General features: G+C 40.2%; 2 protein-coding genes and 1 non-coding gene across 4 annotated transcripts; 2 read left to right on the top strand and 1 right to left on the bottom strand.

The window, feature by feature from the left end:
• Positions 1 to 204: 204 nt before the first annotated feature.
• On the top strand, positions 205 to 7,652 carry LOC113171407 (ceramide synthase 2-like). The gene is made up of 11 exons (XM_026373739.2): positions 205 to 284; positions 934 to 1,104; positions 2,115 to 2,232; positions 2,619 to 2,737; positions 2,962 to 3,019; positions 3,156 to 3,206; positions 4,141 to 4,233; positions 5,327 to 5,455; positions 6,476 to 6,585; positions 6,668 to 6,821; positions 6,923 to 7,652. Exons 2-11 carry the CDS (start codon positions 938 to 940, stop codon positions 7,136 to 7,138), a joined length of 1,215 nt encoding a protein of 404 aa, XP_026229524.1. The 5' UTR covers positions 205 to 284; positions 934 to 937; the 3' UTR covers positions 7,139 to 7,652.
• Positions 7,653 to 8,748: 1,096 nt separating this feature from the next.
• trnan-guu lies at positions 8,749 to 8,822 on the top strand. Its single transcript has one exon. It is a non-coding gene; the product is annotated as a tRNA-Asn (tRNA).
• Positions 8,823 to 9,656: 834 nt separating this feature from the next.
• Positions 9,657 to 16,740, bottom strand: LOC113171448 (homer protein homolog 3-like). 2 transcript variants are annotated; one of them, XM_026373799.1, is made up of 9 exons: positions 16,675 to 16,740; positions 16,385 to 16,541; positions 15,184 to 15,315; positions 14,920 to 15,024; positions 13,773 to 13,906; positions 12,875 to 13,031; positions 11,706 to 11,813; positions 11,502 to 11,582; positions 9,657 to 11,245 (listed from the first exon to the last, which is right to left on the bottom strand). In XM_026373799.1, the coding sequence occupies exons 1-9, from the start codon at positions 16,695 to 16,697 to the stop codon at positions 11,060 to 11,062; spliced, it is 1,083 nt and encodes a 360-aa protein (XP_026229584.1). In that variant the 5' UTR covers positions 16,698 to 16,740; the 3' UTR covers positions 9,657 to 11,059. The 2 variants fall into 2 exon arrangements, with proteins under 2 accessions (XP_026229584.1, XP_026229586.1); XM_026373801.1 differs by having other exon boundaries at positions 13,773 to 13,885.
• Positions 16,741 to 18,049: the final 1,309 nt, after the last annotated feature.

Genomic DNA, 18,049 nt, shown 5'->3' with positions numbered 1-18,049 from the left:
GTGCATCAGCTGTGCACAAAGTTATGGTTAAATTGCTCAAATGTTCTGTGGAATAAAGTATGTACAGTTATGTGTGTATTTATTTTGGAGGCTCAAACAGGCGAGTGTGTTTGCTAAAAAAATATCCTGTGCTCCACATGCAAGTGGCTATTATTTTGAAAGCTGTGCCCTGAACAGTTCACTAGTCCTCCCGTCGTTAGGAAGCAGACACAGAAGCTCAGCACCAGCCACATTAGGCTGAAACAGCAGTGATCACTTCTTAATTTCCACGGAGCTGCCGACAGGTGAGTTTCTGCTCCTTAGTCCATTTCTATCAGTTTAAACGCAGCTTCATTTGTTTCATGGTGCAAATGAAAACAGGTATTAGTTCTATGTTAGTTCTTGCTGCACTGCTCCTTGTTTTCAGGCTGTTTTTTTTTTTACACAGACAAGCAATATTATAACCTATTTATATTCATGTGTATTTTTTTAGTTTTAGCATTTCATTCTGGTATTTATAACATAGTGTTATCATTTAGAGCCGTTTTTGTTTTACAGCTTTACAAAGTATATGTGACTGTTTCATCAGATTATTGTGATACTAGTGTGTTATACCTAATGTGCTTGTATAACTTTAGTGACTTATAGATGAGTTTATTACATTTTTTTAGTTGTGTTAGAGACGGATGACACCTGTCAATAAGCTCTGAACACAATGTGTTCATAACATACATTGTAGTATTAATATAATAATATTATTATCCACATACGTGATTCAGAGGCTTCTGAGGCTTCATTCAGAGTTCAGAGTTTACTTAACTGTGGGACAGACGTCCCACATTGGGTTTACCTGGATGAAATATATTGGTTAGACTGAGCTTTGAAGCCATTGAATCCTTTGTTCATATTCACCATGTTTACTTTGTTTTCTTCATGTCTTCCTATCAATTACAGCAGAATGGACCTGCTGCCTGACTTATGGAAACAGGATTACTGGCTCCCTCCAGGAGTGACGTGGAGAGACATGGAGCAGCTGCCAGACTCTGCCCGACCGCAACCTCTGGACCTCCTCATCGTATTGCCCCTTGCCCTGGGCTTTGTCGCCATGCGCTACGTGTTTGAGAGGTGCAACACAAATGCTCTCTTTGTTCTCTGAAGATGTGGGTGATGTGTTTGGGATATTGTCTGCTTTACAGACGAGGGTCATTGTCTTATCTCTGCAAAGGAACGTGTGGCAATTAAATACTTAAAAATGAAAAAGCTATTATTGTTTGACTTGGTTACAGACCGTCATGCAGCATTTCCAACAATCCAGTAACTATGGAGGACGCTCTATTTGTAAGAGGATATGAGTTGTGGGGCGGAGAGCAGGTGTTTTAGGAGGGCAGGTATTGTTATTATCAAGAAAAAGGGCCTTTGGGGACAAGGAGTAGAGAAACTGACAAAGTGAAAGAGAGGGAATGGGCCAGATTTGTGCTCCTGTTAAACTAAGGTGGTGCGCATAGAGTCCTGTGTGCAGTACTTTTTCTTCATCTATTGATTTTCAGTTTGGACTTTCCAAAGTGTAGTGAAGCTGATGAAAACAGTGAGCACTGTAGAATGGACTGGGAGGTGCAAGTGGGCATGTTAACGCTCCTTCAACAGAGTTAAAAGGTCCCATTTTCCTGACTCTATGCGACTCCATGCTGTTGTTACTATATACACTAAATTGCTGACATGTGTTGTATGTCGCCAAAATATCAGCTTCTCATGGACATTGAAGAAAAACTTGTTGTTTTCAGCTTTGTACCAACTCGTTTTCAGACAATGAGCCCACTGCTTAAGGATATCCAGTTAATTCTGCTTACCTGTATCCAATTTCTACTCACTACTCTCGGACTGCTAAATTTCTTTCTTAGGGATCAGTTAATATTATCTTAGCGTGTCAAGCTTAGTAGCTAAACTATACATCCCTAAATACACACACACACCACTTTGCCTTAGCATAATGCATATATACACTGCAGCTTGTAATTGTCCCTTTAGTGTTTGCTGACTGTGGCTTATTATTTACCTGTCGTCTGGTTCTTTGACCATCTCACAGTGGGTGTTATATTATCGTTTGTGTAACTATCTTTTGTTCTCCCTGTCCCCAGGTTTTTTGCTCCACCCGTAGGCAGATGTTTAGGGGTAAAGAATAGAGTGCAAATGACTGCTGCCCCCTCCCCAAAGCTGGAGTCGTTTTACACCCAGCAGAGCAGACAGCCGACACAGGTCAGCCTGGAAAGAACTCAGCTCTTTGTTGATATTGTGGTTATTTTTTAAGATGATAGGTTTTACTTTTTTTTCTTTGTAGATTATAGTAGATTAATTCTAGATTAGTAGATTAATAGAGTAGATTAAAGTGATAGTGGCACGTCTCTGTTCTTGGAATAGGGGGAAATGTTCAAAACTCATTTGTACTGATTATTTTCTTGGCTTTTGGAAAATTACTTATATTTGTTTTTCCTACTAATATACTTTACTGCATCAAAAGCACTTTTGGGACTTGATGCTTGATGATCTGAACATTTCCTCCTTTGTACCTGTCATTTATCAACATCAATTCCTGCTCTTCTCTCCTTCCTATCTCGTGTTTTTCCCTTTTTCTGTTTTATCAGAGTGAAATTGTTGGTTTGATGGCACTGTGTGGCAAAACCCAGAGGCAGATTGAGACCTGGTTCAGACTTCGCAGAAGCCAAGACAGGCCCTGTCGTTCCAAGAAGTTTGGCGAAGCTGCGTACGTGATTTCCTCTCACAGCCCTTTCATTGTTTAATTCACGGATGACGTCCCTCAAGAGCCCTTCCTTCACCACCCAATGTAAACTCTAGAGCTCTTTAGGAAAAAAAAATCTTGTCTAGAAGAGTTGCCACAAAATAAGTATTCATCAAATGTGTTTACATCGTTCCGTTCTGTTCTCTGTTTCTGATAAATGTCTGATCTCAAGTGTTTTATTTTTGCAGTTGGAGGTTTGTTTTCTACCTCACAGCTTTTATAGCTGGACTGACCTGCTTGATTGATGTAAGTATGAATTAAAAATGCTGTAAAACTTGTAATGGAATTACAGCAAATAAATAATCATCTAAACATTAGTTATTGCTATTCTTTCTACCAGTACAGGTTTCTTGTTGAATCTTTTTTCTTCTTTTCTCTGCAGAAACCCTGGTTCTGGGACCTCAGGGAGTGTTGGAGGCAGTATCCAGTACAGGTGAAACTAGTTTGCATGTTTTGCTTTTCATTCAAGAGGGTAAAGTAAACAAAACTACATCCATTTATGTGCAGCCACAGCAATGAGTGAAGTGTCATGTTTTATGTGGACGTTATAAAGTGTTACCTGTGCGTAGACAGGCTTTGTGAAGTGAAGTCTGAGTTTGTGTGAAACAGATCAGATTTGCTTCAGTGAGGTTTCCTGTTTCGTTATTCCTACTAAAGAGACACACAAACTGTATTGGCAGAACTAAAACTTGAATTAAAGCCACCGCTAATGGCTATTGTCATCAAATGTACTGTTTGTGGATTATTTTGAGCCATCAGCCTCGGGGTTAGGGGCCCAGCATGCTGCTACTGTGCCACTCTACTAAACATAAACCACTCAGTACCTGGTTTAAAAGGCCAGAGCCTTATCTGTTGCACCACTGGGGCTGGTGCAGCAGTTGGAGAGTTGCTGTGCAAAGCAACTGTTATATGTTGTCTGTGTAAAGTAGTGTTGGTCTTTGTGTGAAATTCAATCAAAGTGTTTAGTGCCAGGACTTGATATACTGTTGGTTGAAAAGCTGGTTATCAAATTAATCAATTAATTGGCTAATCATTTTAACACTGCACCGTCAAGGTGCCCTTTCTTGTTTGGTAATGAGGATCCTAAATATGCAATTCATATATTTCATATTTATCATTTTGAAATCACTCTACTGTGAGCCCAACTGTGAGTCAATGCACTGAACCTTCGTTCTAAATGTGCTGTGAACCTTGTATATTTTGGAATGACAATAAAATAGTTGTTCTCTAACCTGTTATTTGTAACTAGTACATTTTATCTCGGAAAATTGTCTAGTCTTGGCTGATATGGGTCTATTTGTGTGCTAATAATAAATCTTGTATTTAAATGGTTTTATATTGACTTTTAAATAATGTTTCTCCTACAGCCCATGGAAAAGGTTCATTACTGGTACTACATGCTGGAGATGGGGTTTTATGGCTCCCTGCTTCTGCGGATCTCTGTGGATGTTAAGAGGAAGGTGAGGACCTCAGTATTCAGTCATCAATCTAGCATTTCTGTTTCCCTCCTGATTCACAACAACATATTTTATACTTGATTGTTTTCCACTAACTTTACTCCTGCTTTAATGAGACACTTCAGTTAATGCACAGTAAATAACGGAACATAACCTTACTAAATAGACATTTTACAAACAGTGACAAGAAAAAGTATGTGAACGTTTTGGAATTTCATAGTTTTCTGCATTAATTTGAAAATGTGATCTGATCTTCATCTAAGTAGAAAGTATTAACAATTTTAATGTGCCTAAAGTAATAATCTTCTGTGCCTTTATTGAGAACAACCAGAAAAACCTCAAACTACTAGTAGAACAAGTATGAAAACCCCTGGAATAATGAAATTTAAAAAAAGCTTGTCAGCTTCTACTGACAAAAAACATTTAAACTTTTTTGGTTTGCTCTGCACAAGAAGAATACGTTTATGTGAGCCATGCCTTGCTAAAAGGAGCTCTACAATCAAGAATGTTTCATTTACATGAAGCTGGAAAGAGTTACAAAAGTTATTTCAGAGACTTTAGAAATTCACCAGTCTACAGTTACTTAACACTCATCAATGAGGTAAAGAAACAACAGTGACAGCCTGGTCCTGCTTTGTTGCATCAGGGCCTGGCAGTGATTGAATTGAATTCTGAACAGAATGGCTTTAGAAAAACAAAATCCACCTTTTGGAGTGACAAAGTCAGAGCTTAGACCTCAACCCAATAGAGATGCTATGGAACAACTTGAAGAGAGACAGACACGGGACGTCCAAAGAATATGACAGAGCTAAAGCATTTCTGCAGGAAGAATGGACAAAAATTCCTCTTGAACAATGTGCAGGTATTAATTAATTACCTTAGTATTAATTAAGCACTATGAGGGTTTTATGGTTGTTCTTAATAAAACATAAAACACAAAAGATCAGGGTTTTTTGTGTCATTATTTTAGGAATATTATATTTGTTTATACTCTTGACTTAGATGAAGATCACATCACATTTGATAAGGAATTATTGCAGAAAATGATGAAATTCTAAAGGGTTCACATACTTATTTTTGCTACTTGCTTTGCCAGGATTTTAAAGAACAGGTGATCCACCATTTGGCCACCATCTTCCTGCTAAGTTTCTCCTACTGTGCCAACTACATTCGCATCGGCACCTTGGTCATGCTGCTTCATGACTCCTCTGACATCCTGCTAGAGGTAACTCACATACTGTTGCAATGTAGTTGTGGTTAGACTCAAATGCACAACTTGTACCTCAAGTCCCACGTGATTGAGTCAGGCTCTAGAGCCATAGCTTAAGCAGCACTTGGGACCTCACAAATATAATTAGTCTCTTCAGAGCATATCACCATAGAGTCCTGTCCATTGGTCTGGAAGATGAGTCATGGCAACCTGACTGCTCTCTTGTTAGGTCAGAAGGTTTCACTACTCATCCAAGTTGTTAGGAGACCTTACGTCAAATTTCACATTGAATAGGCCCATTAGATGGTATTTCTAGATTTAATTAGTCATAACTCTTTCAACTATGGCATTGTAACATCATAGACATTGTATCCCCCTTTAAGTCCTGGACTCTGGACGTAAACCCCTCTGAACTGTAGATGTGGGGAGCAACACCTCAGGGACCAGAATCAGCTGTGAATCTTCACTTGAAGGACACTCATTTGAGGACAATTATATACTGTCTGGACAGACAATAAAAGTGGTACGAGAGGGGCATGAGAGAAGTTATACATGTTCAAGTGGAAACAGAGGTGGAGGCTTTAGACACAATCTATCTCCAATTTGTCATGCTGCCTTTTTATTCATCCCTAATAGAATCAAGAGCACTTCACATGTCCAACGGGAACGCCACACTTAACAACCCACTTTTTTCTTCCACTGTTCACCTAATGAGCATATTCAGTACAGTTAAATAGTGAAACCACCTTCAAGGAGAAATTTGAGTTCTCCTACCAAGTTTCCTCAGACTGAAGAAGCTACTGTACTTGAAAGCATTTGACTTTGTTCTAAGAAAATTAGTATCTAGTGTGAGATCTCTGTAGTAGCCTGTAGGAACACTGAGTTTACTGTTTCAGCAGACTAATCCTGTGAGTCTTTAGAAGACAGAGGTGATCTTTGTTTACCTACACAAATAAACAACAATACATAAGCGCTGATACACAAACTGAGCATGTGTTACTTCCTTGATCAAGCCAGTGATTTATATTTTTGCAGTCTGCGAAGATGTTCAACTACGGCACTGGCTGGAAGAAAACATGTGACGCACTGTTTATTGTGTTTGCTGTGGTCTTCCTTGTGACACGACTGGTGATTTTCCCCAGCAAGTAAGTTTTTCTTCCCAGTATAGTGTGGGTGACTAAGTCTTTACTCAGAAACAGTTGACATAAATGATTTGACTACTTACAGAATCATCCATACCACGCTGGTGCTGTCCATGGAGGTTTTTGAGCCCTTTGTTGGCTACTACTTTTTTAACATCCTGCTGATGGTGCTGCAGGCTCTTCACATCTTCTGGGCTGGTTTAATCTTACGTATGGTCTATAAATTCCTGAAAGGCAAGGTGAGCATTAGAAAGACTACATCAAATTGAAATTGCGATTCTGCCACAAGTTTTCCAGCTTTGTCATTCATGTTAAACTCTGTGTCTCCTCTTGTCCTCAGCTGGAAAAAGATGAACGCAGTGATGACGAGAGTGAGATTGAAGAGGAAGACGGGGATAAAGGAGGAGAGGAAAATGCAGATCGAGGCGACAATTGCTGGGGCAGGAGTAAAGACACCCTGAACTGTAAACTCTCTATGCTGACCAACACATGTGTCCTAAATAACTTCACCAGCCACAGGGCCTCTGCAGCTGACAGAAGGAGTAAAGCACATTAAAGACTTGTTTTTTTACATTCCTCAATGGTTTTACTGTGTCAAGTTTAAAATCCACCATAAGAATCATCTCATGCTGATTGTACTGTACTGATGAACTGCACTTTTAGGAGAATGGGACTGGACAGGTAGAGAGATGAGAGTTTAGTTATTAACCCGTATAAAATGGATAACAACAGAGGATGGTTACAGACCATCAACCTCTGAGTTATGGGTCCAACATGCTCCCGCTGAGCCCCTCTGCTCCACACCTCAGATGGGACTCACAAACCCACATGCAGCTGCTGCAGAGCCACAGTGATTGAAACACAGACATTATAAACATTTCTAACTTATTTTCCTATGGATACAGATGGTAGACTGTTGTTAGTAAACTGGAAAACAATTATAATGTTCGTGTTATATTAACGCTTTTATCCAAAGCAAAGGCAGGGTAAGCATAAGGAGGTGTTGTCTGAGGACCCCTACTGGAGGCAGACCACACCTGGGATACAAACCCCAGCCTGGTGCATGGAGGGCAGAGATCTCACCACTACACTATCTAGTTCAACATCTGCTGTTCATTGTAGCTTCCACTGCAGACCTCTTCTTTCAGAAGAACAATCACATCATCATAGAAAATGCAGTAGACATTTTATTACAGGAAATAAATCCGATTTACTCTTTGTCTGTCTCTTGTGATGACTTAAGACAATGAAACATTTTTGATGAGTGATTTTACATCTTTCACCATTTTTAAAAGACTCCAGTTCATCATTAGACAAATTTGTAAAGGTCAGTTTACATTTAGTAGCTTCAATCTATAGTTTTACTTTAGCCTCTTGTATTTCACAATTTCATTTCTTTACTCTGGTCCTTATTTTAGGCTTTATCTTTTGGCTATTTATAACATAAGACTTCATAGTTTACCAGATAAATATGATAAATATGCAGTAAACCCATGTGTATTTCATGTGTTTATGAATGTCAGAGTTTAGGTTTTCAGTATTTTATAAAGCACAACAAGCTGTAAAGCTTCTTCTGTACCACAGTACCATCTAGTGACTGTTTCACCTGAAAGCTTTCCAGTTCATGTGGATGTAACAGAGGTAGTGGGACATGGTTAGTTAGTGGGATTAATGCGGCATGGATTTGTTATGGTATAATATTAATAATATTATATGTAATAATATTGATGAGAGGTGAGCAGGAGAGGAGCACCAACCAAACACGTGTTAAAGTTACAGCTAACGTTAGCTAATGTTCATTGAAAACATCAGAGTAAAAAACGACTATTATTAGTAGTTTTACATTTGTAACATTGTGTTACTGAATTAGTTAAATATTGTGGCATGAATTTAAGTTTAATATTTTGAGTTAAGCTAGAAGTCAAATACAGAGAGTACTGACAAGCCGCGCATAAGCTAACGCTAGCTAGCTAAGGCTAGCTGCCTAAACCGTCTGCAGTGAACTAGTGTGAAGTTAAAGTTACTTACATTCAACTCCAGACTTTTATTAGTGAAATTAGTTGATTATTAGTGAAATTGATCAGTTCGACATCCAGACTGGTCAGTGGTTCTCTGTCCACGGAGATCCGTCGTTAAAACTATGGACTATGTTACTGTATGTCAGTTGTCTCTGTGGCGCAATCGGTTAGCGCGTTCGGCTGTTAACCGAAAGGTTGGTGGTTCGAGCCCACCCAGGGACGACACGTTTTATTATTATATGTGAATTATAGTATTACTTTATTATGTCTTTGATTATTACTGTGCTTTTTTAAATGCATCGCTACATCAGATGTGTCAGCAGCACATTAATAAACACATCAACCCGTTTTTCCAGCACATTACTGGTCCCAGCTGATGCTGAATATTTATATGGTGTTGTCTTTGTATTTGTCTGATAGATTTTCTTTATATTTTTTCCTTTTACCAACAAAAGATGCAGATTGAGGCAGAGCTCGGTGACACTGTTGAGAATATCAAAGGTAAAATAAAACACCTGTTTTACGATGTGTGTAATCTGTTGCTTTGCATGTGGCATTGAAATAAATGAATAATCTCAAATTAAGAGGAGGTTTTTTATGTCAGTGAAGCACCTTTGGTTCTTGGACAGTGGTGTATTTACTGAGAATTTCTTTGTATCACACTAAACTGATATGAACATTTGTTGGATGATCACAAACACTACAGATATTGTTATTTTACTGTGTAATGTAAGAAGCGTTGCATATTTACGGGCTCCTTCGTGTCCACCTTGTCTTACTTGTGCGAGGGGGCGTCATTGGGTCATCTCTGAAACAGCTGGCTCAGGAGTACGTCTGTGAAAGGATGATCAGCCAGAAGTATGTACACAGACCCCTCACAACGTTACATTTGTGGGACTGAGCTGATTTTGAATATGACATCAGGTGCTCTGCTTGTTTGCATCGAGATGCTGTAAAAAGTAGAGAACATACAGGACGCCACTTTTGTCTTGAGTGATTCTTAAAGGTTAAAATAAATAAAAAAAGATACATCAGAAAGAGTGAGTTACTGCAGTCTTTGCTTTTATTTCCAAACTATCGTGACAAAAGCTCAAAATTGGAGACATCACTGTTCACAACCATCTTTAAAATGGGACAATACAGCTTGAAAAAGTTAATACCACGAAACCACTGTAGATGTCGTCTGTGACTCAGTGAAGCAGACGATGTTCTGTTTTCCTTTTTAAATAAGTTCATTTATCAGACATCACTGCCACACTCCAAGGAGCATGGCCCGTGGAAAATAGTATTGTCCACAGCTAATGGTAGCGTGCTGAAAGAATGACAGAAGGCAGAAAATGTCTCTTAAATGTTCTTGAATGCATCACACCAATCAAAGCGGCAGGTCTATTAAGATTTGGAGCTATCATAAATAACTGACTAACTTAGTAGTTTCTTAAGAGATTATCCAGACTGGACCAGTTAAACTTTGATTTCTTACATTTACTTATTATTTTCTGTAATATTATTATTCTAAGTTACATGGAAAATGTTGAATCCTAACTTTAATAATGTAATACGTCCTATCAGTTAACATGTGCTAAATAGTTACTGCAACTTATTTTAGATTCCTTACAAGCTTGATTATTATAGACAAGCTGCTGAAAGGTCTCATCCATGATTCTGCTCTTAACACTTGATCTTTGGTGTCAATATTCTGATCTAACGTTGAAGTTCAAGTTGTGCATCCATGCTTTAGCCTAACATCAAATACTACTGGCATACTGATCTTTAACTATATATCAATGGTTATTCCTGTAGCAAAGCACCACCTAGAAGCTCCTACATCTTATATGGGTACAATACAAAACTATAAACACATTTATCTCTGCACAAATCAAACTTTCAGTTCAGCAACTATTCTGTTGTTTTCAGGTCATCAATTAAACAAACTTCTTAAAACCTCTTAAGTACTTTGTCTTGTGCACTTTTTCTGTTCCTTTCCCTTAATGCATGGACTCATTTCGTTGTAAAGATGTTTTAACATCACCTGTTAGTTGACAAAACAAGGCCTCTAATCAATCATATTGACACTGCATTGCGTTTGTTTTTCTGTTTTTTTCTTTTTTTTACAAAAATCATACTTATGAAAAACTACAAGCACCAGTTTTTGATATTGAATGTCTAGCACTGTCAAGCACTTACCTTAAAGTTGGTTTATTGCATTGAATGTTACTCTTGAAAGCAACATGAAGCGTTACATTAGACCGGACAGGCATTTACCATGTACATGCTGCTACATGTTGTTGAGTACAGCACAGCAGCATGGAGCACCCTTCCCGCAGCTGAGGTGGTTCTTGTGCTTGAAGAGGAAAGGGACCAGCTCCGTCTCGTTTTGTTCTCTCCCTGCTGTCACGGCCACGACAAAACCCTGTCTCGTGTTCAAACTCTCTCGTGGATTGCGTGTGTGTGTTTTCTCCCTATTTGTCGATGAGTTTAACCAAGCTTTGGCGAAGGTCATTAAGGTCAAAGATCTTGATGTCTAGAATTTCGATGGCCCTCTGGATCTCAGCGTCCATGCGGTCCCGTTCCTCCAGAGAGTTACTCAGATTCTGCTCTGTGTTTTGGATGCGCCGTTCCAAGTCTGAACTACGCATCTCCATCTCCTACAGAGACAGAATCAAAGTAGGGTGTGGGTCTAAATACAGAGGATGTCATACGTAGAACAGACTGTAAAGCAGATTTATGATTTGTCATATCGGTATGTTTAAATACAATGTGACTGAAAATGATTTGAAGGTAGATTTGCTAATGATAAAGTAAGGATGCACTGTTATTTATACATTTTTTAATCCATTATTTCACAATTACTCACCACTTGTGTTAAAATATGCCGTTTTGACATAATAAACACACTCCTACCCGTAGTCTGTGTATGGCTTCGTCCCTGTCATGCTCCATGTCATGATACTCTGCTTTCTTGCTTTGCAAAATGTGGATTTCCTGGAACAAAATGAAAGTTACAGTTGAGTTTGAGCTGAATCCTTCATCAATAGCGGTGATGACCATTGCAGCTTTCTGCCTTTGACTCCAGCTGAGGATAAAATGAAACACTAAATGACCAACCTCATCTTTGGCCTTCAGCAGGGCCTCGAGTTCCTCCAGGGACTGGGTCAGCTCATCTTTCAGCAGGTCACTGGGACCTTGGCCTCCATGGGCCTCCAATTCTGCCACCTTACAACACACACACACACACACACAACAACTTATTGAGTTGCACTATTACGCACGGCTGTGCTTCTGGTGTAAATAGTGTCTTTTGATAAATTTTGCAAGATGATTTTTGCACCATGGGGGTCTCCTGAGAGCCGACTGTCTAATATACACCCTCACAAACTAACACCTCTTTTAGTTGCTATTATTATCTGACCTACCTTAACTTAAATTTAGATTTTTTTTTCTTTACTTAACGCTTTTCTGATGTTTTCAGTTTTTCCTAAGTGAAGATAGTCTTCACAGTCTTCCACAGTGTATCTTTTACAGATGCTTTATCCTTATGAGACATTATCACAGCAGCAGCATCCACATAAAGTCAGAGATCACACTGTTCAGGCAGATTCCATATAACTGACAATAGTGAGAAAGTAAGAAGTCGTAAGAAAAAAAAGAAAAAGGGTGGATGCCAGTTCCCTCTGGTGATTTTTCATTTTTTCCTAACTGGGGCACTGAAAGTAGGATATTGCTGCCCTACTAACGCCTCTCCCTCTCACGCCACCCCAGAGACGTGAACCATTTTCAGCCACCTGGTCCCCTTCCTCAGATAGAGCGAACAAGAACTTGGTCTGATGGAGACAGGGTTCTCACGTCTGTGGGTTAATTTGGACCAAAATGATTAAAACTGCTTCTTGGTGGAATACGAGAGGAATTGAAAAGTAGTAATCGATTCTGTAAAGCCGCGCTATAATGGGAAGGGAATCGGCTTCCAGCAAATGTGAAAATACCTTTTATTGATGAGTTGGGGGTCAGTGAGGGCTGAGGCATCAACATCCCCTGGAACCCGAAATGTAATTAAAGCGTAAAACCTTCCTGAGGATCAGGGTATTTAGACTGAACTCTTTGTGGTGGAACACTTTGAAGCTTTACAGGGAAAAAATCAGCAGCACAGATCGCGTCAAAGAATGATGACGAGTGTTACCAACCCAAAGCTTTTATTGGCCTAAGTTTCTTTTTTATTAATCAACTGTTGTAAACCCTCTCATGAAAAAGCTCAGTTTAACACGGCATCTTTTTTCCACCTGTTCCCGCAGCCTCTCCGTCTCCCCCTGATACGCCGCCAGCTGCTTCTTCCACTGCTCCACGTTGGCATTGGCCTCGTGCAAAGCTGCCACCAACTTGGAGTTGCTGTCCTGAAGGGTGAAGAGCTCGGCCTCCAGGTTCATCTCGCAGATAGACCTAGAAAGACATTCACAAAGCTGTAAGCCAGTGAGAAATAAACAACAGGATACAATCAGTGTGATACTGTATGTGTGAGCTTTATGATAATATAAGGTGGCCGGAATTATTCTACATATTTTAAGCTAATGTGACAGATAAATTATTATCTATGTTGGTTATAGAGCTGACCTGTAGATGGGACTGTGGGTGTATGAAGTCCTGAGTTGTACACAGTGATAAGTAATAACTCTCCTCTCTATTCTACTTTATTCTATTTATTCTTTATTCTTAAGAGCGTGACAGACATTTCTAATCATTGATCTGTTCCACATGTGTACAGACTGCAGAACAGTTTAGTAAAAGTCTCTTTTCATCTTTGATACTTCACTATGGCAACCATTCGGGTTTGATATAATGTATGAGTCAACACCTTAACAATGGTCTCGTTATTTGCCAGACAGCTCGAACATCAAACTATAATTAACCAAACAAATGAAAACGCCGTTAACTGGAGATATGGCATGGAAGGTGGGTATTAACGTTTTCTTTTTGATTGAACTTTCAGTGAGCACAGTAAAAAAAACAAAGGAAGTGGAAGCTCATAGTGCAACAAGAACAAGAAAGAGTTTCTTTCTTTCCAGCTCTGCTGTGTGCGTGTTTCAGGGACTGTGTGTGTGTGTGTGTGTGTGTGTGTGTGTGTGTGTGTGTGTGTGTGTGTGTGTGTGTGTGTGTGTGTGTGTGTGTGTTTGTGTGTGTTACCCTTCAGAGAGCATCTTTTTAATGCGCTCCTTCTCAGAAGACAGCGTGATGTCTGCACTCTGGCTGCGGAATAGCTTGTCCTCCGGGCCGTTGACGCACATCACTGGGGGAGACTGGAGTTCATCCGAGATGTCCTGAGAAACACATCAGTAAATGGACTCTCCTAATAACACACACACACACACACACACGCACAGCATTATAACGAAACAGAACCTCAAGACCAATTGGAGGAGCGCCTGCTCAGGAGGAACTACTTTTAGACCTAAAAATCAAAGCTGAATAAAGATTGAGACACAGAAAATAAGGTCTGTGATGCTATCTTGCTGCAGGCCTTGATGGACACTCTGCAGCGTGAACTGTATTAAATAGTTTGCTGTCTTTTTTGTGATTCACAAGATAAAATATCAAAAGACTCACCTGTGAGAACTACAAAGTAAATCCATCAGGTGGAAAAACAAAGGAAAAGAAAACATGTCAATACAAAAGAATACTATTCATTATGACCTTTTTTTAAAATATCACTATCACAGTCCCACCTAGGTTATCGGTTATGCAGCACAGTGCTACAATTAAGTGACGCAGTTGGCAATTTTCTGGAGATTTGGCTTCTCCAATGTGCTCATTAAATCGATCAAGAGTGACAGACATCAGTTGGAATCTGTTCAGCCATACAATTAAAAGGAAATGGGCATGTTCCCCATGACTAAGCAGATGTAACTGATGGGTAATTATTCTCTATTGATCAAAGGAGAACCGAGCCGACTACATTTTCATCACTACAGTGCTGGAGGTAGAAGCTTCTTGGTAGCAGTGGGTAGGAAATGCGGATGAGGTGCACTGCTGAGTGGCATGGGATAAATTTACCATCGTCCTAGTTTTCCTCACATTCACTTCCCTCTGAGACAAGTGACCTAGCTCCTCTTTCCTCCCATCGCCCCTTTAAACTGCACACAGTGGTTCTGTATAGATGCAAAGCGATGCAGGTGCATTCATCTGAACTTGGCCTGTGCTCACAGGGTCTCGGTCCTAAAAATGCCAATCGTGCCTCGCTGGACGTTTGAGTGGATCGTGGCAAAGTTTTCACATTTACACGTTCTGGGTTATACCTGCAGAGGCTTGCTCTACTTGCTTTAAAGGAGCTCACCTGAGGAGCAGCGATGGTAAGCGCTGTGTTGGCCAATTCTTTATCCTGCGACTTTTCTCGTGCCAGGCGAGCTGCGTCTTTCACCTCCTTAAACTTCTCGGAGAACTATTCAAAAGAGGACAAGTGATAAACTGCTTTAGGTAACGGACAATTAACTTTCAGAAATAAACAGAAAGTGAGCAGTTAATTAGGCTCAATTTATTAAATAAACCTGATTGATTCTAAATGTTGCAGGTGAGACACACAGTTTCATTTGTAATTTACCTGATGCAGCTGTTGCTCTGTAGCAAAACCCAGCCCATAGACAGTGTTGGCCCTGCTGTCCGCCCACTGACCAAACTTCTGGGATGTCTTGGTAAACGTCATGCTGGGTGTAACAGTGCAATTGATAATTGCCTGTAAATGCAAATAACAAACGTGACAGTCTCGTTATGTTGTCTTAAAATGTCCGAACAGGGCAGACGTTTACGGGAGACGCAGAGCAGCAGACGCACAACAAAGGGGACGTGAATAAGCAGCATCAGTGGCGTCAGTGGCGTTTTCATTATAGGAGCAAATTATGATGAAGGGGAAGAGTCACAGCTGATAAATCTTTCCCTCTCTGCTTTTTGTAAATATATTTAAATATGGAAACAATAAAATGCAAAAGCTGGTTAAACAGCTTCAAAGGTATAATTTAGTGTCATTATATGAACAGTACACTTACATAAAGACGGGAAGCTGGAAAGATACACGAACACACACTCATTCATCACGTCATTGTCAGGGAAGTGGCCAAAGCCACATCTTTCCAGAGCACAAGAGAAAAAGGTATTACAGCAGATCTATTTATAAACCTTTTTACGTCACCTCCAGCCTTATAATAATGGAACTGATTTAAAATCCCAGAATTACTTAGGAGCTTAGCTTAGGAGGAAGCTTTTTTTTTTCCTCCTTCTTTGCAATCAAACAAATGATTACATCAACACCGCAGTCCGCATTTCTGCCGCGACTTCTTTGACACAACATGTTGGACAGTGGCAGCAGCCCTGAAGATTATTCTGAAGCCAGACACCAGTCCTGGCAGGATTGGGCTGCTGAACGACCAACTGGCCCTCTGCACTGCCTTCTGGTAGGTTGAAATGTGGGTCAGACCAGAGGTGCTAAGAAGAGATCAGATCAGAGTCCCCTCCCTTCCCCACTGCTTGATGTGTCCTCTTCTTTGTAATCTAAATCCACAGGCTTGAAAGAAAGTCACTCCGGCTACTAATTTGTCGACATTCACTATGGAGTTGTTTATTGTGTCAGATTTTCTGGCAGCAATCACCGTCACTATTTAATTAAATATGAAAAATGTTATGCTTTCAAATCTGAGCGTACAGGAATTATCTGTTGATCTTCTTACACATTCTGTTATTTGAATTTTCTTGTTGAACACACAACACAACTTCCCCTACATCGTCCCTGCCACGTTCCTCCTCCTCACCTTAGTGCCACCCACGCTGATGATGCGGTAGACATTACGATTGGCGTCGTAGAAGAAGGACACGGTGACGGCATGCTTGCTGGCAGGGATCCAGTTCCTCTTGGTGGCAGGGTCGATCTGGAAAACATGGGCCCGGGCGCTGAAGATCGGCTGCTCCCTGAAAGCACAGTGATGATGAGGATTAATAATCATTGTTGATATAAACGCAGACTGCACTGCTAACATTAAATTAAAGTTTAGACGGAAATGTAAATAACACAGTGATGGTACACCCTGCTCCTTCTGTGCACCTGTTTTTAAAAGGGAAATCCATTAACAATGCTTATTCATGGTGGGAGATCTCCGTCTGCGTCTGCCACCCGGGGACAGATTTTGGAGTCATCCTTTGGCTTGCTTCTACTTTTTCCTGCGTCATTCATCAGCCATACAGGGCCGTGAATTAGCTGGTAAATGATGTTGACTAAAACGCTCTAAACTCCCCCCCCGCCCGAGCCGTTCACCCACCACCCTCTGCTCTGCTCCTGGCAGCAGTTGCAGAGATGTATCCTGGATACGAGGTAAATATATCAAAGCAACAGAGTCACAAGTGTTGGTAGTGGTAGAGCCACTGTCATGTGGTATGAATAGCTAAGCGCTTCAACCCTTTCTCTCTTCTTAACTCTCTTGTTTCTCTCTGCTGGAGTCAAACTAAGTCTAACTGTGTATTCCCTCAATTTAACACAGAGTATGACAAATACTGTAAGGGCCAACCAAATAAATAAACACACTTCACTCTGCAAGTCTGAAATTAGATTCTTCAACCATATATTTGCTGCTTCTTCTCCATCGAATCAAAATGTTGGTCCAAAGAGGAGCCGAGTTAAAGTTATTACAACGGTAAAAACCAGGACACTAGCTCTACGCAGTACGGTACGCTGCAGTGGCTTTTCCCAATAGAACTGTATTATTTTGGCCAGTCATTGTACATTTATATCTGACCCCATTAGTGACACACAAATCCAGTAATGGTCTCTCTGTGTGTTTCTCACCATGGGAGACCACGACAGAGACGCATACATGCACAGAAGTGAAGATGTTGATGTGAACGGTGGGATTTCGATGGCACTCCAGTCTGATAATAACTCGCACTAGAAGTCTTCTTCAACCCCTCTGTTGTGAGTGGATCTTCTGCTTAGTTTTCACAACCACCGATGCACTGATCTGAGGTCTGACTGGACTAGACACTGAATTGAGTGCAGCTTGTCTGAAGCTGGAAGTGAGATTTGTGCTCTGGCTTTCTGAGATATGGGACAATAATCTGATAACGAGTGTTTTTTTTGTTTTTTTTTAGTCAAGAAAAGTATCCGCTAAGTACTAATAGGAATTTGACCTGCTTGATCTTCCCGGCCTGTTAAAACCCCTCATGTGTCAAACTCCATGACTGCAGTTTGTAAAGTAAGTTTTGTGATGAATATTTTGTGTAAGTTTGAGCCTAATGAGATAATTCTTTGACAGTATCATTAAATATTATACAACAGGCTGAGCAGAGTTACTTATAGTATAGTATAGCTCAGTCAATTCAGCGACTTGCTCCAATCATCTTTTTTCGGTTCTTTTTTTAAAATCAATGCAGCAGAACCATCATCATCCCATTTTTTTGACTTCATACGTTGAAATCCTCCAACT

The sequence above is a fragment of the Anabas testudineus genome, chromosome 17, assembly GCF_900324465.2.
Source record: "Anabas testudineus chromosome 17, fAnaTes1.2, whole genome shotgun sequence".
Taxonomy (NCBI): domain Eukaryota; kingdom Metazoa; phylum Chordata; class Actinopteri; order Anabantiformes; family Anabantidae; genus Anabas; species Anabas testudineus.
Note: the sequence above shows the minus strand (reverse complement) of the source record. Positions and strands in the feature narration are given on the sequence as shown.